Source organism: Equus quagga, chromosome 4 (assembly GCF_021613505.1).
Source record: "Equus quagga isolate Etosha38 chromosome 4, UCLA_HA_Equagga_1.0, whole genome shotgun sequence".
Lineage (NCBI taxonomy): Eukaryota > Metazoa > Chordata > Mammalia > Perissodactyla > Equidae > Equus > Equus quagga.
The window spans coordinates 72,543,765-72,569,162 of record NC_060270.1 but is presented as its reverse complement, the minus strand read 5'-3'; the positions used below and the strand labels follow the sequence as shown (position 1 = coordinate 72,569,162).

The window sequence follows — 25,398 nt, the reverse complement described above, 5'->3', positions numbered from 1 at the left end:
TCCCTGTCCTTGGAGGCCCAGGAGAAAGAGGTGGTTTCAAGGACCTGTGACTTGTGCCCCCAATCCCCCTGGACTCCCCTTTTAACGAGCAGTGGCACTAAGCAGGAGCTCCACACGTGGATAGCTCGCTTTTGAGAAATGCCCAATCCTGATCACATCAGGAAACATTTTGCAAATTCAGAAATCGGAGCCAAAGGGAAGTGCTGTGTGGTCTACAACTGGCTGCAGTACTTAAATGGGAACAGTATTTCTCCAAGTGGTTCCTCTTGAGGGGACCATTTCTGCTGGCCCCAGGACTTTGGCCACCTATAAAGCTTAGCAATGGAAAATAAGGAAATTTTAAAGGAGGAAGAGTCCTTGAACGGCCCCGGAGAAAGAGCAGCTCTTGAACCAACCATGTTCACCGCCATGGAGACCTTCGAGATCAATGGTAAGGTGCTACTCCCCAATAATGGTGTTGCCCCGTGATCCTGTCTGTTGGCCACAGAAGAATGGACAAGTCGATAGAAAGTCTAGCTTCGTACCGGGCTCTCACTAATACATTTCTAGAATGCTTCATTGTGGAGTTTGTGCAATGCTAGCAAGAGATGCTGTATCTTTAGCATTTAGTTGGGGTTTTTTTTAGCTTCACAATTCCTTTAAATTGTATTTAAATATTTTCCCTTAGATTAATGCTAATGCTTATTGTATACCCCTCCTTTTTATGGGTGTCTTATCCTGACGCACAGGTTGTGTGATGAAATGGCAATACAAAACAAGAAGGATGAAAAAGTTCCCCCAAACTGAAGCCCAGAGCCGCATGTTTATTTCATGGAATTCCTTTAAGTTCTTTAAGGTGTCTTCTGTTAGAACTATTGTGTTTATCAGAGAGCGCTTTCTGCATTTCGTGTTGGCTAGGATATGTTCATAGCTTCGTAACTGTTTGTCTCAGATTAAACTCAGGTTTTAAAAATCCAGTCCACATTATCTTTATTTTCTCCCTCAGGGTTACACAGGTGGTGCACTTTTTAAATCCAGAATTTGTAGCATTTAAAGTCACCAGCGAGCACTTTCCAGAGGGGATCTCTGACTCTCCATTCTAGAGTATCCTCTTGGACTCACCTTCCAAGTCCATCGTTCATTTCCCCTCCTAATCTTTTCTGGAAGTTGTCTGTTCAGGAACAATTGCAGCTCTGTCCCCTGGCCTCACTGTCCCTCCCATCCAGCGTCTGTCTGTGCAGGTCGCCAGCTGGAATTGAGGGGTACAAAGACAAACGTTTGGTGCCCTGCCTTTGGGAATTTCCAGCGTGGTAACAAAGGTGTGTGCGCAACTGACTTTAACAGTTGGTGGCTATTCAGAGCTTTGGGGAATACAGCATTCTGGACACAGGGCTCCTTAAGGTACAGAAAATGCTCAAGCGAATTCAGCCATCAAACATATTCAGCACCTACCATGTGCTGGGCTCTGCACTCAGTACCAGGGGAACAGACCAGAATGAACACGGCCTCTGGCCTCAGGGAGCCCGCAGTCGTGTCGGTGCCAGCAGGAGGTAGGCAGGGTGAGCCCGCCATAACCTGACTGTTTCTGTACAATTCATCATGGTCTGCGATGGATATTCACACAGGACATTGTGGTGGCATCTAACCTGGTACGGGCCCTGGACAGCTGAGACCTCTTTAAAGTTTAACGGATAAAGGAGGTTAGTTAGAGAAAGGAGACGGTGGCTGGGGCAGGGGTAGGGCACCACATGTTTACAATATATTCACAAGGACTATTCAGAGAAATACAAACAGCTCCACTCTGTTGGGCCAAAACTGAGTAAGGAAGCCGAGTGGGGACGCAGACTGGGATCAGCTCATTTGGACTTTATCTTGGGGAAAATGGGAAGCTTGGACGGCGGTGGGGTTGGGTTGAGAGACATTCGTTTGGATTTGAGATTACTCACTAGCACAAATGGAGGATCAGCTGGGAAGAGTAATGCTGAGGACAGAAAGGAGCGTGGCAGCAAGAGATGCTGAGAGGCAGTGGTTTTAAGGAAGGAAAGGAGAGAATGCTCTGGAGAGATGTTAGAGGTCAAAGTCAGTAGGACTATAGCAATGGGATGGGCAAGTGAGAGAGATGCAAGGGTCTAGGGTGAACCCCAGAGTCCTGACCCGGGTTATGGATGCCACAACTAAAAATCTAACCTGAACCCAAATCACTCCAGTTTGGATGGAACATTTTCCTGCATGTACTGACAACTTTCTGTCTTCTCATACAATCATAGAACATATGGAACTTTCTAGATGAGTGCCCTTATGGACAGTAATCACTGAGAGGCTCTGTGACATAGTGTCCCCCTCAGGGGTTACTGAGATGAATAAAACAACAGATGGTCCCTGACTTATGATGGTTCGACTTAGGATTTTTTGATTTTACCATGGTGCGAGAGCGATATGCGTGTGATAGCAACTGTACTTCGAATTTTGAATTTTGGTCTTTCTCTGGGCTAGCAATATGCAGACGATACTCTCTCGGGGTGCTGAGCAGTGGCAACGGCCCCTGGCTCCCAGTCAGCCCCGTGAGCACGAGGGTGAACCGCCCACACACTTACAGCCATTCTGTACCCATACAACCATTCTGTTTTTCACTTTCACTACAGTATTCGATCAATCACATGAGGTATTCAACACTTGATTATAAAATAGGCTCTGTGTGAGATGATTTTGCCCAACTGTAGGCAAACGTAAGTGTTCTGCGCACGTTTAAGGTAGGCTAGGTTGAGCTAGGATGTTGAGCAGGTGAGGTGTATTAAATGCATTTTTGACTTAATGATATTTTCAACTTACGATGGGTTTGTTGAGACGTAGCCCCAACATAAATTGAGGCCGAGCTGTAGTTGCTTGAGCACTAAGTGGCCGCAGGCATCTTCACTTTACTTATTTTTGTCTGCCGAAGATTGCTTTAGTTTTCTGGAGAGGCTCGACATGGCAGGAGCTCTTGCTGCCATAGACGTCCCACACAACCCCAGGTCTTTCCTTGTGAATCGGTGTCAGTCCCATCTCCCCCTCAACGGGGGAGCCTTGAGCTTGAACGGGAGATCTTTCATTCGTCCTTGTTGATGATATCATTCTGAGACATGCTCCTTTCTACCTCTGTGAAAATTACGAATCCCCGTCTGGCTGGAGTCTTCCTGTCCCTCCCCTGCCGTGTCTGGTCCCTCAGGGACTTCTGCTCCCACATCGGCAAGCAGGTCTGTGGGACGTCGTCTCTCTGGACGTCTCACCCTGAACCCTCAGCTATTTCAGGCTTCACATCTTTCTTCATGATACGTCTTCAAATTTCAGTCCAAAGAACATTCTCCTTGACAGAGAAGACCCCAAAGGTACAGCTAGAGAAGTTATAGGTGATGTTGCTGTTATTTATTTTAATTAGGCAGTGGGTCCCAGCAGTGGGCCTAGCTGTCCCTTCTTCCTGCTCTAAAGATAATTTTAAACATCCTCCGAACAGACCTTAACCCCCAGAGTCCATTCTGAGTCAGCCTTGCTGATGTGACTACTGTCATTTCGTGTCATTGTTCTGACTTAGTTCTTTGCTGTGTCACTATTTCTCAGCACTTTTAAGCATCTGGCTTTACCCTAGAGTTTTGTGGGGTTTTTTTTAACTTTATATTGTGAAACAGTTACAGATTCACAGAAAAGTGCAAAACATGTACGGGGAAGTCTCTGTGACCCTCGACCAGTTTCCCCCAGTGACAACACCTGGCACAGCTAGAGGACAGCCTCACTACCAGGAAACTGATGCTGGTGCACCCCACAGGGTTTATTTAGGGTTCACCAGTTTTACAAACACTCCTCTGTATGTATGTATATGGTTCTCTACAATCTTATCCTGTGTATATGTTTGTGTAACTACCACCAAAAAGCAAGACACAAAACTGTTCTATCACCACAAAAGTCTTTCTCATGCTCCTCCTTTCTAGCTGCACATATCCCTCCCTCCCTCACCAGCAATCACTCTCCCTGGAAACCCCTAATATGGTCCCCATTTCTGTAATTGTGTTATTTAAAGAACTTCCTATTAATGGAATTACACCATATGTAACTTTTTTAAGACTGCCTTTTTTTCCATGGCATAATTCCCTTGAGATCCATCCAACTTGTTGCATGCATCAATAGTTGATTCCTCTTATTAATGAGTGTTATTCCATGATATGAATGTCCCACAGTTTGTCTAACCATTCACCCACTGGAAGACGTGGATCGTTTCCAGTGTTTGGCTGTTACAAATAAAGCTACCATAACCGCTCATGTAAAAGTTTCTGTGTAAGCGTAAGTGTTTATTTCTCTGGGATATGTGCTTTAAGTGCAATTGCTGGATTCTAAGTGTATGTTTGGGTTTACAAGAAGCAGATGATCTATTTTCCCAGCGTAGATGTCCCATTTTGCATTCCCACCAGCAATGTACAACTGGTCCGGTTATTCTGTGTCCTTGCCGGTAATTGATATTATTACTGTTTTTATTTTAGCAATTCTGGTAGGTGTATGATAGTGATATCTCATTGTAATTTTAATTTATATTTTCCTATTGGCTCATGATGTTGAATATCTTTTCATGTGCCTATTTGCCACTGGTATATCCTCTTCATTGAAATATCTCATGTCTTTTGCCAATGTTTTATTTGGATCGTTTGTCTTTTTACTGTTAGTTTTGGGAGTTCTTTATATATTTGAAATTCAACTCTTTTGCCAGATACGGTTTGCAAATATTCTCTCCCAGTCAGTAACTCTCCAAGCCTTTTCATCTTCTTAACAGAGTCTTTTGCAAAGCAAAAATGTGTAATTTTATTGAGGTCCAACTTATCAGTTTTTCCTTTTATGGGTTGTGCTTTTGGTGTAACGTCTAAGTTCTCTTCACCTAGCCCTAGGGCCCAAAGATTTTCTCCTATGTTTAATTTAAAAAGTTTTATAGTTTCACATTTTATAATTAAGTCCTCATTTCATTTTGAGTTGATTTTTTTAATAAGATGTTGAAGTTTGGGTCAAGGTTTCTTTGTTCTGTTCTGCCTGTGGACGTCCAATTGCTCCAACATCATTTGCTGAAAGGCATCCTTCCTCCATTAAGCTACTTTGGCACCTTTGTCAAAAATCAGTTGGGCATGTTTATGTAGGTCTATTTCTGTATTCTTTATTCTGTTCCTTTGATCTATATGTCTATTTCTCTACCAATGCTACACTGTCTTGATTACCGTAGGCTTATTGTAAGCCGTGACATCAGATAGAGTTATTCCTCATATTTTATTCTTTGTTATCAAGTTGATTTTAGCTATTTTTATGGCTTGTGTTTTTCCATATAAATTTTAGTATAAGCTTATCTATACATACAAAAAACCTTGCTGGGATTTTGTAGGAATTGTATTGCACCTATAGATTAATTTGAGGAGAATTGACATCAATCCATGAACATGGTATATCTCCACATTTTTTAGGTCTTTAATTTTTTAAAATCAGGGATTTGTAATATTCAGCACATAAATCCTGTATAAATTTTGTTAAATTTATATCTAAATATTACATTTTATTTGGAGCCATTGTGTTTTAATTTTGAGTTCCACTTGTTTGCCAGCGGTATATAGGAATATGATTGCATACAACAGTGAGAGCAGACGTCTTTGCCTTGTTCCCAAGCTTAGGAGGAAAATATTCTGTCTCATCATTAAGCATGATGTTAGCTTTAGATATTTTGTAGATGCTCTTTTTTTTTCTTAAGTTGAGGAAGTTCTCATCTATTTCTAGTTTACTGAGAGTTTTTATTATGAATTTGTTATTTATTATGAGTTGTAATTATGAATTATAATTATGAGTTTTATGATGAATTGGATTTTGTCAAGTGCTTTTTGTGCATCAATTATATGATTATATGATTTTTCTTCTTTAGCTAGTTGATACGGTGGGTCATATTGATTGATTTGGGGATATTGAACCAGTCTTGCATACCTAGAAATTCCATTAGTCATGGTATATAAATTCTTTTTATATGTTTCTTGAAATGGTTTATTAGTATTTTGTTGAAAATTTTTGTGTCAAATTTCATGAGAGATATTGATCTTTAGTTTTCTTTTTTTGTACTGTCTTTGTCTGGTTTTCATATCAGGATAATCTAGAACTCAAAATGAGTTAGGAAGTGCTCTCCACTCTTCTGTTATCTATAAGAAATTGTATAAAGTTCGTGTTAGTTCTTTTTTAAAGTTTTGTTAGGATACTCCAATAAGATCATCTGGGCCTGGATATTTCTTTTCAGGAGATTTTAATTACAAATTAAATTTATTTAATAGTTATAGATATTCATCTTATCTATTTTATATTGATTGACTATTGGTAATTTGTGGTTTTTGAGGAATAGGCCCATTTCTTCTAAGTTATGAGCATAAAGTTAGTATTTCCTTTTTTGTTTTTTTTTTTGCTGAGGAATCTTAGCCCTGAGCTAAGATCTGTTGCCAATCTTCCTCGTTTTTTGCTTGAGGAAGATTAGCCTTGAGCTAACATCTGTGCCAATCTTTCTCCACTTTATGTGTGGTTTGCCACCACAGCTGCCGGACTAGTGGTGTAGGCCCATGCTAGGGATCTGAATGGACAAACCTGGGATGCCAAAGCCAAGTGTGCCAAACTTAACCAGTACACCATGGGGCTGACCCCTTGCCTTATTTTTTTTAATGGCCGCAGGATCTGTGGTAATAGCCCCTGTTTTACTCCTTATATTGGTGATTTGTGTCTTTTTTCTTTTTGTCTTTATCTGTCTTGCTACAGCTTTATCAACTTTATTGATTTTATTCAAAGAACCAGCATTTTGTTTTATTAATTTTCTCCTTTGTATTTGTATTTTAAATCTCATTGATTTATGCTCTGATCTTTATTATTTCTTTTTTTATGATTGCTTAAGGTTTTGCTCTTCTTTTTTAGTTTCTTGAGGTAGGAACTTAGTTTGTTGATTTGAGACCTGTCCTTATTTAGAATGTAGGTATTTAATACTCTAAATTTCCCTCTTGGTGCTGCTTTAGCTGAATCCTATAATTTGATATGTTGCATTCTTTCATTCAGTTCTGGCCTTTTTTTTTGAGACTTTCTCTATGGTTCATGCATTATTTAAAAGTTTTTAAAAGAAATTTTCAGGTGTTTGGAGATTTTCCTGTTGCTACCTGTTGTCGATTTCTATTTTGATTGCATTGTTAGAGAACATACGCCATACGACTTCATTTCTTTTGCATTTTGTTGAGGTTTGTTTTATGTCCCAGGATATGGTTTATCTCGGTGAAGATTCCCCATGAGGTGAGCTCAGGCCTTGGGGTTAGATGGAACAGGGGTCACGTGCCTGCTGTGCCAGCTTGCCTTCTCTGAACCCTGGGTCTTCCTCTATAGAAGGAGGTGGTAAGATCTACTTTGCAGGATTGCTGCAAGGATCGGAGATGATGTTGGTCCCTGCCTGGAGCAGGGTCGGTGTTCAGTCAGTGTCACTGTGGTAATCACAGGGCCTTCTGCAGGCTGAGCCCCTGCCTTTGGATGCTCCTAAAGAGGGAGACAGCTGGCATGGGAGAAAGACTGCAGCTGGAGCCACTGCAGTTCTTTGTAATGCCCCAAACTGGAAGCAGCTTGTCTATAGGGAAATGCTTGCATGGACTGCGGCTTTTGTCTTTAAGGAGTATTAGGCAGCTATTAAAATGAATAGTTCAATCTCTCTTTACAAAGAAAACTAGAGGAATGGCCACGGAAAATCATTCATTGCAGAGAGCAATATGCTATATTATATGTAATATGATATCATCCTTGTAAAATTAAAAGAAAAAACCAGTCTATCTAGGAGCATATGGGTTTGCAAGTCTCTGAGAGCAAGGGGGATGGGAGGAAGGCCACACCGCAGAATGCTAACAAGGTTACCTCAGCAGGTTAGAACCTCAAGGGACGGAGGTCTCCTGAGGTCCCTAATTACAAGATTATTAACCTTTGTAATTCTCTTTACATTGTTTGGTAAGTTATATTAAGCACATTTTACTTTTATAATTATAAAATCTAAAGGAAAAGAAAACAAAGGCCTGGACATGAGTTCCATACCTGCATCTAATTACCTAATAGGCTTTTCAACTTCTCCAAACCTCACTCATTGTTTGTAAAATGGGAACAAGCCTCCTCCTCTTACAATTTTGAAATTTAAATATGTTAATTCATTAATTCATCCAATAAACATCAGTTGAGAGCCACGGGTGGCCAGGCACTGTGCTGGGGCTCCGACAGTGACGTCACACCTGGCTTAAGCACAGTATTCTTCCAACTAATGCTGCATGGCACCGGGATTGTGTACCACAAATGAGCAACCAACAATGGTACTTCTTATCTTGTGGCAAGAGGAGGATCGGGGAAAGATTTAGGGGGAGTGGGCCTTTGTGTCTCTTCCCTTGACCTCACCCGGAGCCCTCTGCTCATACAAAGGGGATCCGGGCACCGGTTGGGGCACCCTGCTCTCTGCCCTCAGCAGCAGCCGCCTTTTTCCCACATTGTGTTTCAGATCCAAAGCCCAAGAAGAAATATGGGATGAGCTGCTTCCTGGCCATGGTGTCCATCTACTTGGTTCTGCTCACTGTGGGTGCCGGGTTGCTGGTCGTGAAGGGTAAGGCAGTCTTGGTCCTGTCCGGCGCCTCCTGGGGTGACTGAACATGGCCCCATCTGACACAGGGCTCGGGTTGAGTGGAGAGCTCTGGATCCAGTGCTGCCCACCCACTGGGAGACAGTTCTCAGTCCCTGAGCAGCCATAGTGATGGAGGCAGGAGGGGACAAGCAGAGAAGGGAGTGTGTGTGTGTGTGTGTGTGTGTGTGTGTGAAAGAGAGAGAACGCACACGTGAGCCTGTGTGTGTCTAAGTCAGGAAAAGGTACAACGAATCCACACGCGTATGCCATGTGCATCTCACGCCAGTGACTCCCCACCTCTGAGTGAGAAGGGGCTTTGTTGATCAGTGTTCATTTTAATGTGATTTTGCTTTCAAAGTGTTCCCCGTCCAAATGTTAAGGTCATGCAGCAATTCCATCAGCAGACACTGGGGTCACTCAAGAATGTCATGTGCCCCATTGTCATAAACACACGTCACATGCATATTAAGGTCAGACAGGATTGGGTCAGACCAGCATATTAGTTGTTGTGCATTCACGCCTAGAGCCCACGTAAAGCTCTTAATTGCTTGAAGGTTGAGGGTTGATTGTGACGCAGTGGGGACGTCTCTAGGCCAGGCAGGAATGTGCTATGGACACATGATGTCTTGCCTGAGTGTGGAGTGCACATGTGTAAGATATAGAAAAAGCTCTGTGCTCACGCTGGGTCCTCACAGCACGTGAAATGTGTGTTTACGTATTCAGGACATCCAGAAGTGATACACACATGACGCAAGAATGTCAAGGATATGCTCAAATGCCCCAGGCTTTAATGAGGTCCCTAAAAGAATGTTGTGGGGGCGGTGGGGTGTCCAGTTCTGAATCTGCAGAAGCGGCTCTGGGCCCTGGAGATGCAGTTCGCCGATGAAACGCCGGCCACTGGGGACAGCCCGTCGTTCTTTTCGTTCCAGTCAGCGCACGCCCCACGCCTGGCTGGGGCTGCACCGAGGCTGCAATTCCTGCAGGCCCAGCTCACCGACGTCCGTGTCAGACAGGAGCACCTGAAGCAACAGGTGGACAACTTCACTCAGAGCCCAGGTTTGGCCCCCTCTCCTCCAGACTGGGACTCCTCAGAGGAGGATGGGAAAGGAGGAGCTGCTGCTTCAGGGGCCAGGGGGTCTGTGCACCTGAATCCCCTTCCTTGGCAAAAGGGGCTTCCAGAATCCTGGCCTGGTATGGGACTGTGGTGGCCAAGACATGGGGTGAGAGCCCTATGGGGTGGGCATAAAGTTATAGGCCCCATAGGTGATTGCAGACAGATCTCGGGGAGACAGCAGGGTGAAGAACTTAGGACCAAGGACCCGGTCCAAGCAAGTGTGACCCCAAGAGCCATGGGCTGGAGCAACCAGCTCAAGGCCAGGTCTGAGTGACACAGGCCTTAGATTGATCCAGAATGTTTAGGTGGGCAGGTAAGATGCAGAGCTGGGGGTGATTCCCAGGATCACGCCCATGCAGCCAATGAATATTGGTCCATGGCTGAGAAGAGTAATGGCGGGCACTGAGCCAGTCCAGAGATGCAGGGACCTTGGTGGGGAGAGGACTGCTGGACCTGTTGGGGGTGGCTTAGATGGTAGGGCTGCAGGCAGGAGAAAACAGAGCTACAGGTGGAAAGAACAGGGGTCCCCCTTTTTTCACTTCCCTCTGGGCTTTGTGGTTGGGCCAAGTGAGGCCACGCCGGCCCATCTCTCAGGCTGTTCCAGGATAGGAAGGGCTAATTTGGGCAAAACCAGCTCTTAGGTGTGACCTGACTATCAGGCTTTACACTGTTACCTGGAGCTCCACTTCCTTGCTCTGGCGCCTGTGTCTGGGGCAGGCTGAGACTCAAGAGGGTGATCCCATGGCCGGGGTCCTGCACCCACGGAAACATATGCTGGACATGGGGTCCAGGAGGGATAACCCCTCCAAGAGGCTGCAGTCTCCCCAGTGAGCATGGATGAGAGCCGAGTCAGGATGCGAGGAGAGGTGACACCTGTGGCAGATGGGCAGAGTCCAGGCTGGGATGCTCAGACACAGGGAGTATCTCCCTCTCCCTTGAGACATGAAGGAGTTCATTTAGGTCAACACAGGTTCCTTTCCTTTAACTTGAGGCACTTCCTCAGCTGGTTTGACTCCGTAGTCTTCTAACAATGTGGGGTGTGTTCCAGGGGATCTCAGCTCTCTTTCCACACTTCTGCAACTCCTGGGGAGTTCCAGGTGTTTGGCCCCTGTCATCCAACCCCGCACATCTGCTCAAATCCTCTGCTGCTTACTGCGGAGGGCTCAGCCTTCCGACGCTGAGCTGGGAGCTCTGGGTGCCTACCCCCACGGCTCGGCCTGCCACCCACTCTCCTTCCCTTGCAGAGCGGTTCCAGATCAGAGGTGAACCAGGCACTCCAGGTGGATTCATTTCCTCTCTGGCTCGTCCTGCCCTCTCCCGACCTTCCCCAAGGGCTCCTTGGCCTGTGCCTTGCTGGGCCTCAACACCTGACCTCAGCTTACCTCCCCTGGTCCCCAAAGCCCCCACACAAACTCACTCGTCCTCAGTTGGGTCTCCTCTCTGCCCCCTGACCATGCTTGGATCCCCAGCTTCTGGGTCTTTACCCTGCTCCTTGCCGGAAATGGGAAATGGCTTCCCCCCTCCAGCCCTCCCATGCAAGCCTAGCCATGTTCCAAGTCCAGCCCAAGCGCATCCCCCTCAGCCAGCCTCTCCCCCAGGCTTCCGAGTGCAAGCGCAGCTCCCCTCTGTTTCCCATAAGCACTCTTTCCAGGTGCCTTTTACCTAACACTTAGTGCTTGTCACCCCGTCTGGCTGTGATCATTTCTAGTGGTGCACGGCTCATCTCTCCTACAAGAACGTAAAGATGTGGGGAGGGTGTGTAACATAATACAGTTATATACATAATACATAATACAGAGTCCTGAGTTAGACTCCAGATGCTGAGCCTCAAGGAGCCGGGCCACCATACAGAGCTGGGACAGCCTGTACAGCCTGAGGTGGCAGGGGGACATGCTGAGGGCCACAGGATCCTAGGGGCTCGCCCTGGAAAACCCCTCCGAAGGGCCTTGATCCATCTTGTCAACAAGCGGGCACTTGTCCCAAAGTGCCAGGGGCAGAAGGCTCTGGCCTTGATCCACCAGGAAGAGGCACAGCTCTGTTAGGGGGCCTGCCATAGCCACTGGGCTATGAACGGGGCCAAGGAGGCCAAGGGGCACCATGGAGCCACAGATGACAGCTGGTGGCTGCTGGCCCCTTAATCTTTTTTTGCCTGTGTGTCTGGACTACATTCTGAATTTCTTTTCCTTTCCAGGCCTCCCAGGACCCAAAGGTCCTCCAGGAATCAAGGGAGAGGCAGGTGAGTAGGGGCTGGGTGTGTGCACCAGCACGTACAACAGGCTTTCTCAGAGAGAGGACAGAAGCCTGCAGATGCGGACCCACTCCAGAGTCTAAACACCCAGTGGGGTCTTTAAGAGAGGGAGACCGGCCCGGTGGGAGACCTGGATGAGCTGGGATGCTGGGAAGTCCCCTGCCTCACAGGGAAGGCACCCACGTGGGGCTGGAGCAGGTGGATGCTCCAATCTTCTCCTCAGTGCCCAGGAGTCCAAGCCTGTGAGCATCACTTGGGGAGTCAAGTGCACCGGCCCAGCAGGGACGCTAGAGTCTGACACCATGGACTAGCTCTGTGACCTTGGAAATGTTCCCTTACCTTTCCCAGCCTCAGTTTCTTTGTCTGTGAAATGGAGATGAGAGTGCTTCAGAGGGGCCTGGGGGATTAGAGGTCATGGTTCAAAGCCCATGATTGTTTCTGTCTTTTAGGCTGCAGCCTTAACCTGCCCAGCCATCTTACAGATGGCCACAAAACGGCTGGGCCAGAGAATCTGGGGCGCTCAGCCGCCCCGCTGCGGGGAAAACCCAAACCAGAGCCCTCAGCTGTCGCAATCCGCTCCACTCTCCACCTCCCGGTCCCTGGTCCCCTGAGGGGTTGAGGTTGCTGAGATGTAACAATGCAAAGACAATAAGACGTTGCTAGAGGAAGAGCAGAATAAGAGGATTTGCCAGGAAGGGGGAAGTAAAGAAACCACGAGTCTCTAAGCCTCCAGCCCACTGAGGCAGAAAGAAAACACGGCCAGCTACAGAAGGCAGACATGTGGGGAGGGACAAGGCTTTTCAAGGAACTAGTCTTTAGAAGGAATTTAATAGAAAGGATCCCAAGGAGTCTCCTGTTCTAAGTCTGCAGCAGGGCTCGTTCCAAGGAGGTTTTCGAGGGGACAATGGGCAAACGACAGGAGGAGAGTTTACGCTGAGTGGGGGACACATGCAGGCACCTGCACACCCATCCATGTGTGCACACGCGCTTGTGCACACACACACGCACTCCCACGCACTCCCACTCAGCCTCTGGAGCTCAGGGCTGGGTCACCCGTAAGGTGGTGGGTCTCCCTCCTTCCTCTTTTCTCCCGAGAGGAAGCGAGTGGGCTGGGCGCCAGGAACTCACCACGCAGCCCCACACGGGCCCACCTGAAAGGGCTAGCCAGAATCCCAAGTTGCTCCATCAGTCCTTCGAGAAGAGATGAGCCTGGAGCGTCCCTTCTTCAGGACTGAGATAGGCGCTCACATCACACACTCTGACAGAAGAGTCAGCAGGGCTGTGCAATCTCACTAAAACCGGGCCACCCTTCTCCAACCCAGCCCCCCCCCCCCGGAGCCCATACACGTAAATCTGGTCAAAGAGGAAGGCTGCCGAGCTTCCAGGGGGAGCGGGGGTCAGAGCCCCTCTGTGCCCCCACCCAGCCCCAGAAAAGTCCTGTAATTCGGAAACTCCCTTAGCACCTCTCTCTCTCCATCCCCCCGTCTCTCCTCTCCCTCCCCCTCTGCCCACTCTCCTTCCCTCCCTCAATTGCCCTTCACACTTTCACTGTCTTGCTCCTGCCCCTCCTCCTCCGTGAAGCCCTCCCTGACTTCCCCCAAGCTCCAGGGACACCCTGCGCCTCCAGTCTGTGCTCCACACCCTAGCCTGTTATCCCTGTGCCATGCAGGAGGGAATCATCGTTCCTCAGTTCCATTTGTCCTGGGCACTGGAGCATAATTATGTACCTGCTAAAGATCAGGGGGTCATTCCCAGCGCCATTTTACAGAGGAGAAAATTGAGGTACTTAATTCTGACGTGACTTTTCAAAAGTCATCCAGTCTGTTGAGGAGCAGAGCTATGACTCCAACTACTTGCCTTACTCTGAAGCCTTCCTTCCACCACCACCCGGGGCGCATTCCCAGGTGCTATGCCACCCCTTGGGAATAGAGCCAACACTGCTTGGAGTGGCTGGGGACTCAATAGTGTGTGTGCATGAGTGTTGCATGCGTGCCTGTGTGTGTGTGTGAGAGAGAGAGATCTTCTCCTGTGGGCAGCTTGCCCAAGGCAGGGGTCTAAAATGTTGGCTGATGGCAGAGCCCAGACCACAGTGACTGAGCTCTCCTTTCCCTCTTCACAAGCCTCCAAGGACTCAAGGGTGCTCCAGGGAAGCAAGATGCTATTGGTAACTCGTGCTTCCTCTGCTTGGGCTCTGCGAGGCCTTGGGGGAGGCCTGAGCCAGTTTCCCCCAGTCTCCCCTCCCCATAGTCAGCCTCAGGGGTTAACACCCTCCCACAGTCCCTTCCCTTGAGTCTGCTTGTACCTCGTCTAGACCACCCAAGAGAAGAGCTAACACATCCCCTAGACTTCCTCTGGGAACCCCTTTCCCTTCTCCCCAGGATGCCCCTGCCCCATTGCCTAAGAACCCATCCCCCGGAGGACGGCGGGAAGCCGCCTCACTGGCCATTCCCTTTGCAGGCACCCCGGGACGCCAAGGAGAGAAGGGCAGCAAAGGCGATGGGGGTCTCACTGGCCCAAAAGGGGAAACAGGAGCCAAGGGAGAAAAAGGAGGCCTGGGTCTCCCAGGTAAGGGCCGCGTGGGGTCGGCGCTCGCCGGGAGCCTGAGGGGCTGGGCACCACCTCTGCGGATCGTGTCTATTAAGTGTCCTTGAGGGCAGGGCTGTGCTCTGCTCATGGGCATCCCAGGAGTACAAAGTGGGCCCTTCTGTCCAGGAGAGAAGAGGACAGGGATGTGAAAGCTAACAGCAATGTGAGAGGAGCAATGATTTCATGCCAGGCACAACCTGTGACAAGTGGGGACACAGGCAGGGCTGGGAGCTCAGAGGAGCAGCTCGCAGCGAGGGCTAAGGGCCAGATTCCGGGAGGGGGACTTCAGGCGCCTAGAACCCCCATTGATGGCAGGTGCTGTCTCTAGAGCAGGGCTTCTCCAGCTGGGGGCCATGGCTAAGATCCATCTGGGGCACTTGTTCACAATGCAGGTCTGGCCCAACAGTCTATATTTCCAAGGCCCTGGGTGATTCCGACCGTGGAGGTCTTGGGCACGCTCTGAGCAGCGCTGTCCCAGGCGCTTTGCTAAAGACGAGCATCTTCCTGTGCCTGGTCTCTTGGCCTCTTGTGGCCATTGGGGCGACTGGGGCTGCAGCCAGGAGAATGAGGGCTATGGAGCTGGTGGGCTTGTTTGGCATCCCTGCTCTGCACCTGTTCCCCTGTGACACCAGGCACATGGCTCAACCTGCTAAGATTTAATTTCTTCATTTCAGAAGAGAATGGTAATTAAATTCAAATAATAATTAAGTGATACACATCTTGCAGGACAGTTATAAGGGTTGGTGAGCATGTCTTTAAACTCTGCCACATGGTAGGCACTAGATAAATGATAACCATTGGTGGTAGTAGGCTCAGTGATCCTGTAAGGTAGAGAGGAAAGGACGTTGGTTCCAAGATCAGACAGATCTGGGTTCTAATGTGGTTCACTAGCTGTGTGACCCTGGGCAAATGACTTAAATTCTCTGAGCCTCAATTTACTCATCTATAAAAAAGCGATGGTAACAGCAACTTTAATGAGGATTAATTACAACAGGAATCTAAGACACACAAGATGTGTGATACTATACCGCCAACAGGAATTATTTACATGGTAAGAAACTGGGTGCTTCCTTCAGGAAAAGACCCCTTAGCAGGGACGCATGAGCCCCCCTCAAATACTAGCAAAGCTCTTGGAGAAGAGAAAATAGACTTTCTCTAGGCGGTGCCCAGCAGAAGAACGAGGACCAGTGGGCAAAGGTTCCAGGAGAACCAGTTATACAGAGGTAAGGAAGGGGGAACGAGTTTGAACTTGGGGCTGCCCCAGGATGGAAGGGGCTGACGTGGGTCTTAGGGCGTAGCTGGCTACTGGGGAGGGAGGCAGGGGCTGCAGAATTCTCCTTGGTGGGACTGAAGGGGGATCCTTGCACCAGGCAGATGGTAGGACAGGTGACCTCTGGGCATGGTTCTGAAGGTGGCCTCTACAGTTCTCTCAAGGTGGCCCTCCCAGAACCACAGAAGGAGTGACAGCCAGACCTTTGCCCTCCAGTTCTCTCTCATGGAGTCTGAGCTATACTGTTTCCCATCCCCCACTCACGCACTGCCACATAGGAGGCCGTGGAGTCCACAGCCAGACTCGGGCCTGGAAATGCTGTTTCCTCTAGACTCAGGGGAAACGCAGCAGCTTCAGTTCCTCTGAAATTAGGACTCCCACCTACCCCTCCTCTTCTCAGATTTCCTCTCCCAGATCACAAGATCTCTTTTACCCACTGCTTGCCCAATCCACTGTCGGCAGACAGGGCTGGCCACCAAGCGAGACCCACCCAGCGGTACTGCGGTTTTCTGCTTTTGTCCCAGCAGATGGGTAACGCCATGGGGGTGAAGTTCTGGGACACACTCCACATTTAGCGATGATCGGGGAGTTCTGAAGTGAGGCGCAGCTCTGATTCGTCAGCTGGTTCCAGACTCTGGTCCTCTCAGTGATACTGCTTTGCTCCCCAAGGTTGCCCCCTTTGGTGGAGACATGGGAGTCACAGCAATTCAGACTCAGAAACCACTCTCGAGAAACTCATACAGCCACACAATTGCCATAACGTGATGGTCCTGGCTGGCCCAGAGCTTTAGGGCACCAACCAATTCCTCTAGGGAAATAATTCCTAGTCCCTTCTAACAAGTGCCACTTGGCCCTTCTGCCAAAGTGGACACTCTGAGTGATCAAGAACTGCCATCTGTGCTGTTGGCTCCTAGGGCTGTTGTAACCAACTCAACTGTCACCAATGTCTTAAAGGCTGTTTTGTCTTCCATCAAGGAATAGTGGTTCTTCAAGTATCCAAACCATCTCAAAGAATCTAATTCCCAAGCCTTGCCCCTAATGTCACTCAAAGCTTAGACCCTGGGAGGTTTGTACGACAGTTGCTTCTTTCCCTCCTCTTCAGACCATTTTGTCTCCTTTCATAATTCACTCGAGAGAAGGCTGGTGTCCTTCTGAGTCCTCTCCAGCTCTGATACCGTGAAAATAATGGCACAGAGGCTTTTAACCAAATTCCATCCCAACGGGCCGGTCCCAGGGCTGAGGGAGCTACTGGGATGGGGCTTGGCTGACAGTGGGACTTCACCAGCGCCCTGAATACCAGCTAAGCCAGCGGGCTGCCGGTGAGCAGGCCCTACGCCATGCAGCCCACTCCCAAACCAAACTCACCATTTGGGAAGAAGTTGCTGAGCCCTTCCCTGCGAGAAGTTTCCTTCAATTGCTCTGTGCTAAGCAGTAGCAGAAAGGAGGAGGGAGGACCGAGGAGAGGACAGGCTGGGACAAGCCCTGAATGCTGATGACAAATGGAAAATTTGAAACCTTGGGCACCAGGAAAGCCCATGGCTGAGCCGCTGGCAGGAGAATGAGCTGCTGCAATGTTTTTCTTTCCATCAATGCCTCAAACTTTCCATTCTCAGCATTTGGGATCTGCCTTCTGGAATATTCAGATTTCAGTTTGAGAGGCTTGAAAAAATGATTCTCAAAATGCAAACACTAAAATGAGCCAGGCAGTGCTGGTTGAGCCTGGGCTGTGGACCATCCCAAGGGGACCAGGGCGCCGACAAGGGCCCTGAGTGCCTGGCTTCCGGACCTGCCACTGCCCATCAGCCAGGCAAGATCAACCCGTGCATTTTTCTTGAGTTTATGTCTTGCCTCTGGGGCGAGGTGGTGTGCTCCTTGAGGGCAGCTACTGCATCTTCCACTTCTGGACACCAAGGAGGAGGTCAAGGAGTGTGAGTCTGGAATTTGGGTGGGACGGGAAGTGTCAGAGTGGGACCTGGCACCCGGGTTTGCCCTTCTTCCATGCCTAACCATGATTCCTTGGTTTTTCAGGAAGCAAGGGGGACAGGGGCCTGAAAGGAGACACAGGGTTCATGGGACTCCCCGGAGCCCCGGGGAGTAAAGGTGACTCGGGGAGGCCAGGCCCTCCAGGTAAGAGCCTGCGCGGTCAGGTCCATTGGCCTGTAGGTATTCCTTTGTTTTTACTGGCAGTCTGAGCCAGAGAGAAAACACCCCCTAAAAGTCCTTCTTGATTTTAGGTGTGGCTGGAATTCCTGGACTCAAAGGAGATCAAGGTAAGAATTGTGGAAATCTGGGTATCATTCCGGCGCCCACTGTCCCTGGGCAAAGTCAGGTTCAGAACTTGACTCCACCATCTTTTACTTCATTGTAGAACTAACCCAGATCGTCCGGGGTTTCTTAAAACCCCAGAGCAGCATGTGCAGAGCAGGCTTCATTGATACCCCTCTTTAGAGCTTCACCCGACTCTGCCACCCAGGGGTGTGGAGCTGCACACTCACAACCCAGAGCTCCTGGGAGGCCCACGAGCCCCAGACTACAGCAGTGAATGGAAACAATTAATAAATTGCTGAGACTGTAATTTTCCTCCCACTAATAAGGCTACTTCCTGGCTTCCAAAGAGAGATGTTTAAAGCTGCCCAAGGCACATATAAGATGTTCAGAGATGCATGCCTCACTGCTGCGAACAGAGGCGTGTCGAGGGGGTGGGCAGCCAGGCCCTCTGCCCACTACCCTCAGCCTTGCAGTCATGTCTTAACTTTCAGGACAAGCCGGAGTGATGGGTCTTCCAGGCCCTCCGGGCGCGGCAGGATCCCCAGGTGCCAAGGGTGAGCCTGGCAGCGCTGGCCCCCCTGGGCTCACAGGTGAGGTCCTCAGTCCTGTGGTGGGCATGGAGAATGCGGTCTGAAGATCCACCTACCCTTATGCCCTCCATGGCATCTGTTGTCCAGGACCACCAGGGATAGTCGGAAGTCCAGGAGCCCCAGGCATGAAAGGAAGCAAGGGAGACACAGGTAACAGAGGGTGTGGGCAGGCGGGTGAGTGGGGTTGCTGGGTGTCAGGGAGGGACTGCCTCCTAGCAGGCCCCCAGAAGGAGGCAGAGGGTCTCCTGGGCTCTGCCCCTGAGCCATTCTCCTTAAAGAGGACAATTTCCTCTGCTAGGACGCTTTGAGCCCAAGGCCCTTGGGCTGCCCTTTCTCTGCCCAGGGTCCCTGAAAGGCGTTGAATGCCATGAGCAAACCTCTAATGTCAAAGAGGAGAGCAGGGTACCTCACCCACATTGTCTCCTGGTCTGCCTTCCAGCTGTCTGCTTAGTTTCCATGCTCTCCTGCTGACCTGCAGTGGGGCCCCGAGGGCCCAGGCTCTGGATTCGGGCAGGGAGTGTTGAGAAACCCCTTCTTGCACAGTCTCCCAGTGGTGCTCAGGTTGGGAGGAGTGACCACAGTAACTTAACTCACAGAGACTAGTTTATAAACCATCATGTCAGCTTAGTCTAGGTTATAAACAGTCATGTCAATTTAGTTTATGTTGTAAGCCACTGTGCCAACTTAGTCTAGATTAAAAACCATCATGCCAGTGTGGTCTACTTTACAAACCACTATGTCAACAAAGTGGTTTATAATCACTAAGTAAGTCTAGGCACCCACAATGGTCTAAAAAGTCTGGGCCACCAACGTGAGTGTTGGATCCCTGTGATGCATGAGACCTGGTTCCTGCCCTTGGACATGGAGGCTGGTACAGGAGACAGGCAGACAGACTTTTGCGAGACCGTGTCAGGCACACTCTGATGTGGGCATTTGCCACATGCTGTTTAGAAAGAAGGGCAAGCCAGGAGGTGCTGTGGCAGTGCAGGGCTGTGAGAAAGAGTTTGCGGCTCCCTAGGATGTCGATGGACAGTCTGCCACAGCCCCCCTCCCTGCCTGAGCAGAAGGCCATGCTTGAGTGAGGCAACCTGGATGCCCTCCCCCAGGGCCATGTAGAGACCCACCCCAGGGGCAGGTCCTCTCAGTTCTCATTGATCCAGTGGTTGACTGACTGATTGATTGATTGACTGATTCTTTAGACAAACGTGACTTAACTCTGTTAAGTGCTTTGGGTTCACAGTGGCCAGGCCTGGTGGGGGTAGCAAAAGGCAGACCAGTGCAGGGTAATGTGACAGCTTGAGCTGAGTCTTGGAGGATGAGTGGAACTTGGCCATGTGGAGGAGGGGAAAGGAAGTCTAGAGAGAGGAACAGAGCAGGCGAAGTCACAAAAGAGCGAGGCATCTGTAGGATGGTGTCCCAGGCATCCAATGTTGGGAGGTGGGGCAGGGTCAGGAGCTCTGGCCAGAGGGGTGGGTGGGCCACCTCATGGTGGGCTTTGGACTCTGGGTCTTTGACCTTTGGGATTTTCCTGAAGGTTGTCTGGAGCCATGGCATGGGCAGCTCCTACACCTGCTGTCCTTCCAATCTGGCCAGCCTTGGAGCTGATTTCTTTTTCATGGATTGTGTGTTAGTGTGGTAACGGATCTGCTACCTGATGCCATGTAGATGCCACCTGAAGGCCACCAGCAAAGTCTTACCCTACAAAAAGACACCAACTGGGTGTGGTGGTCATTGTCCCTAACCTGTTGGCTGCCTCTTTCTGATCTTATACTTCCATCTTCCCTGGTCCCAGATTTTAGGGTGTCTGACTTTTGGGCCTGAGGCTGTCTTGCCCCTGAGTTTCCTGCTTGCCTTCGTGGAGATGACGGCTTTCCTCCCTCAGTTATAAAACAGGGAGCCTCCCTCCCCCTCCACCTGCCCCCCATTGCCAGAATAATGGTTCTTGAGTAAGCAAGAGTTTTGGAGGTAAAACATGATTTTACCCACAAGGGTGCTGTGCCCACACCCCAGGCCCCCAGCTTGTCTCCTATCATCTGAAGGTAGGGAGTCTTGTCCTGCACTCTGCATCCTGGCAGGGTTTGCATAATAAGAGCAGCTCCTGACAATGGGCATTTTCATCACAACCCAGTGGGATGAGTGCTCTTGTTAGTGGTGTTTCATTGGAAGACATGCGGCCAGGGCTTGAACCCAGGACTGGCCAACCCAAAGCTCGGGGCCTTATCCGTTAGATTCTATCATGCCGTCCTCTTCCCCAGGTAGCCTAAGAGCCCCTTACCCCAAGAGCACCCTGAGGAGCAACGCCTTCTGCCTCCATCTCAGTCCAGGAAGGATCAGAGCAGAAGCTACAGCAGCTTCCTCCACTCATAGAAGGAAATGTGAAGCTCTCAGGCCCTGTTATGGCTTTTTGTTATTTATCCAAGATCTCGCCTCATTTTAGCACAGACACCTTTAGCTCACAGTCTGGGAATCGCTTTAACTCCATCATCAAGTCCTTGTGTACTCGTTGAGCATCTTTATGGGGATCTCCATTAATCAGGCCTGGTGATAAATGCTAACCAGGGAAATTCTAAGGATTATTCCTTAATTCCAGCTGCCCAAGTAAACATGGTGAATTACAATTTCAATTTGGGGCATGTGATGATTACAACTTATGTAAAATGGCATAGGTTTCCCACACAAATCCACATACTTGTCTTGATCAAGTAGCTGAGGGTCCACGTGGACATCTCAGGAGGGAGTTCCCATAGGACCAGGATCTGGCTGACTGCAGCCGGGTCCAGACATCATCCTGAAAGTCATAGGTTAATGAACTCTTGGAGAGGTCAGCTTTCTGAAGTGGGAGAAGGAAGAGTGGGTGGTGAGCGGGAGACAGATCTTCTCATCATGGAAGATAACGCACAGTTTTCAATGTCAGGACGTTGGTATTCCCCAAACTAGAGGTACCACGGTGTTGGGCCAGTTTTGATTATATCAAGCCAGCTTTTCAAAGTGATATATTTCCCATTTTGTAAATAAAATCATTAATCTCTCAAGGGACTATCCAGCCGTACTGGATAAAAACAGAGAAATCACAGTGCATTGGCTTGACCTAGGTAACAGCTAGATCTCATTATGGTGCATTAATTATAAAAAACTAAGAGGTCTGTTTGCTATTAATGATGCCTCTGGCCAGGCACGGTGCTTGCAACTTTACTCCCATGATCTTAGTTCGTCCACCCACACACATGGTTTTCACCATCCCTGCCTCACAGCCAAGCAAGCAAAGGTTTCCAAAGGATGAACCTTTTCCTCAGGGTCTCACAGTTAATCTATGCTGAATCCGGGAGTGAATCCCACAGCTTGATTCCAAAATTGTGCTTTTCCAGATTTTGTTGTGCAGAAAAACATGGTGTGTAGGACTCAAGAGAAATCAGTCCCCCCACCCCTCCCACCCACAGTGGATGGGTGAATCCTGGCTCAGCCACCAAATCTTCCTGCCATTGTGAACAGTCACTAACCACACTCTACATTCCGGTGGAACGTTTCCACCATTCACACCTCTTGAGAGAGAAGAACCGTCACAGATTGAGTATGGCGAAGAGGTCACTCCTTCCACTCTGTTGGGAAGACAGTTTATTAAGCAGGGCGTTATCATCCACACAACTTTCTCTAACAGTCAATTCCTTCTCCCTTCACAAAACAGGGTTTTAGCAAACCCCCAAAACTTAGCTTTTTCTAACTTTTGATCTTTCGCATCTTTCAGAATCAAAATCCTTTTGATTATGAAAAGAAAGAAAAGTTTTCAAAAAAAAAAAAAACAACTCTTATTTTAGCTCTAAATCCTTTAGCCATTTTGAAAAGTAAAGTTTGTTTGGATGTGAGGAAGGGCTCATTTCAACTTCTAATCACGGTATTTCTCTTTCTACCATTTCCACCTGATGAAATGATGTTAGAAGCAGCCGAAACATTGAAGCTCCAAAACACCAATCTGATCAGAAATTCTGCATCTCAACAGCCTTCATATCTAAAATATGACAAGAATCTGAATTTCTGTCCTTTTATTTTCCTCTGAGGCAAAGCCAAATAACTTGAACTTTATTTTCTCATCTGTATTTTAAGTCATTTTACTTTAAAGATAAGCAACAGAGAATAATCCATAATAGCAATTAAGCCCTATATTGTGAGTATAATTTCTCAGTTAATTCCATTCCTCATATCTAAGTATTGATTTAGTCCAAAAATGTGCTAAATACTACCAAATCATATTACTGAATTGTCACTTATAAAATGTTTCCTGTTTTCCTCTAAGTTTCTTAGAGACATCTGCACAAGTCTATACGCATCCCAATTTTGGGTCCCCCTACCCACCGTTTTACATCTTGCCACACAGCTCAGTCTGTCAGTTATTAAATTAATCCCATGTTTTCTAGGCTGCGCTTAGCCTGTAAGTCAGAATGGTATTTAAGGAAGTTTCCTAATGTACTGGAAATTTCTATATTAAATCAGAGTTAGGAGACATACACTTCAACTTGGACTTGCCACTGCCTAGCTGGGTGACTAGCCAGGGGCTCTGGACTTGACCTCCCCAGGCCTCAGTTTCCTCCTCTGTGGAGTGTGAGGAGTAGTCTAGAATAACATCCAACTCCCTGCCAGCTTGACAGCACTGGCCTGAAATAGACAATTTCCCCTTGGAGCAGGAACATTCTAAGATTTTAGGCAGAACACAAGCTGAATACCAAACAATAGAAAGGCATGCGCTTTCTGACTAAACTATATTCTTGGTAGAAAATCATTTCTCTAAATAAACACCAAGCAAATGAATATGTCGGGCCCCCTCAGCTTGGGAAGTTTGTGATACCCAGGAAAGGCCAGCTTGTTTGTGGTGAAAAGGAAAACCCCAGCATTTGTTCAATGTCCAGTTTTGTTTTATAATGTGCACTTCCATACTTTTCAGCCATTTCTCCCTCTCCCTGACCCAATCGGGATGCTGCCTTGATTTACAGAGAAGTAATTACTGGTTCCTTCATCGATTAGTCCACGCACAGCCATTCTGTGAGCATCTCCTTAGAGTTCAGTGAGGCTTGGAGCGAAATCACACAAAATTCAATTCCAGTTTCCTCCTCCTGAGGAGGAGAGTTTTGAAGACAAAACCCGCACCCACTATCCACATATCAGAGGGCATTTTATCAAGAGCCATCAGGTTCTGGGAGTGCTCAGACAGGGAAGGGGCTGTGAGTTCCTCAGAGACAGGAAGGCTGCCCGGAGGAGGTCGGCTGGGAGCTGGCACCTGAAGATGGAGTGAGACGTGTTTAGGGCAGCATTACTCACAGTGTGGTCCCCGGACCAGCAGCAGTAGCATCACCTGGGAACTTGTTAGAGATGCAGTCTCAGGTCCCCATCCCAGATCCGCTGAATCAGAAACTCTGCGGTGGAGTCTAGCAAGTTGTCTTTGAACCAGCCCTGTGCAGGTGATTCTGATGTATACTCTAGTTTGACTCCTCAAGGTGGGCTGGGGGCGGGGGTTGGTCTTTGGAACCAGGGGGGACAGTCCAAGTCAAACTCCAGGGAGGCGTGAGCTGGCATGATGGAGGAGCACAGGCAGCTACAGGGCTCAGGAGGAGGCCGACACTGGGTTCCAACCCCAACTTTGCCACTCACGCCCTGTGTGACCTTGGCGAAATCACCTAGCGTCTCTGAGTGTGGACTTCCTCTTCTGTAAAGAGGGAAATGGCACTACTTTGCAGGGCAGCTGAGAGATGGGGCAAGGCTGTGTGTGTCAAGCCCCTGGCACGGGGCCTGGCATAGTGCAGGCAGCAGCAGAGGCCAAGTCCCCAGGAGGTGAGGGGCTGGAAAGGGAGGGTCAGGCCACGGGGACCACGCACTCAGTCAACAGGGGTCTCCCTGTGCTTCCCGTCTTGCGCAGGGTGTTTGTCATTCGGTACTTTGGAGGACAGCTGGAGAGGGGAGGTCACAGTTCCTGGGGTCCCTGACCCTTGTTTCGAGGGACAGCCTCTGAGGTAGAGATTTCTGCAATATGGCACCCTCTAGGATGCAGACAGAAAAGGCCGAGAGTCTCGATATGGACCGTTTTCTATTTAATAACAAGCGAAGACGTATTTCCAAATGTGGCTTCTCCCCCTAATCTTGGCTTAGGTGATTCAGATGCAGGTGAGCAGAGAGGAAACGTCTGCCACCTCTGCTGGGCGACCCTAGGTCAACATCAGACATTTACAAGGCCTGCAGGGCAGCAAGGCCAGTGCTCGTGCTGGGGCCTCGGCCCCGCTGTCCGAGATGCTCCCACTGGAGGGGAGACAGACACCCACAAACAGGGGTCCACCGGGTCCTCGTGGCACCATTTATTGAGCACTTCCTGGACATGGAACCCAGCACTGACACAAACGGCTTCATTTCAGTATCACAACTGTCCCCTGAGGCAGCGAGGAGACTCAGAGGAGGAAAGTGAGGCTCGGGGCGGGGGGACACCTTGCTCACAGAGGCGGACAGAAGCCCAGGCAGTCTGACTCTGGACCACTTCACTGCCTTGGCAGGAAGTGCACCATCCATGGGTGAGGTCAGAGAGGCCCTCATAGTCGGTGACATCTGACATCTTAGCAGGGTTTTTTTTTCACTTCTTTTTGTTTTTTTTGAGGAAGATTAGTCCTGAGTTAACATCTGCTGCCAATCCTCCTCTTTTTGCTCAGGAAGACT

General features: G+C 48.9%; 1 protein-coding gene across 1 annotated transcript in view; it reads left to right on the top strand.

Moving 5' to 3' along the window:
* Positions 1-296: 296 nt before the first annotated feature.
* The window catches only part of MARCO (macrophage receptor with collagenous structure), a 30,753-nt gene continuing 5,651 nt past the window's right edge, over positions 297-25,398 (top strand). The window contains exons 1-9 of the mRNA XM_046659239.1: positions 297-430; positions 8,516-8,617; positions 9,470-9,691; positions 11,941-11,985; positions 14,455-14,562; positions 17,882-17,980; positions 18,088-18,123; positions 18,613-18,711; positions 18,799-18,861. Of these exons, the coding sequence (XP_046515195.1) occupies positions 322-430; positions 8,516-8,617; positions 9,470-9,691; positions 11,941-11,985; positions 14,455-14,562; positions 17,882-17,980; positions 18,088-18,123; positions 18,613-18,711; positions 18,799-18,861 (883 nt within the window). The 5' untranslated portion in view covers positions 297-321. The remainder of the gene's footprint in view (positions 431-8,515; positions 8,618-9,469; positions 9,692-11,940; positions 11,986-14,454; positions 14,563-17,881; positions 17,981-18,087; positions 18,124-18,612; positions 18,712-18,798; positions 18,862-25,398) is intronic.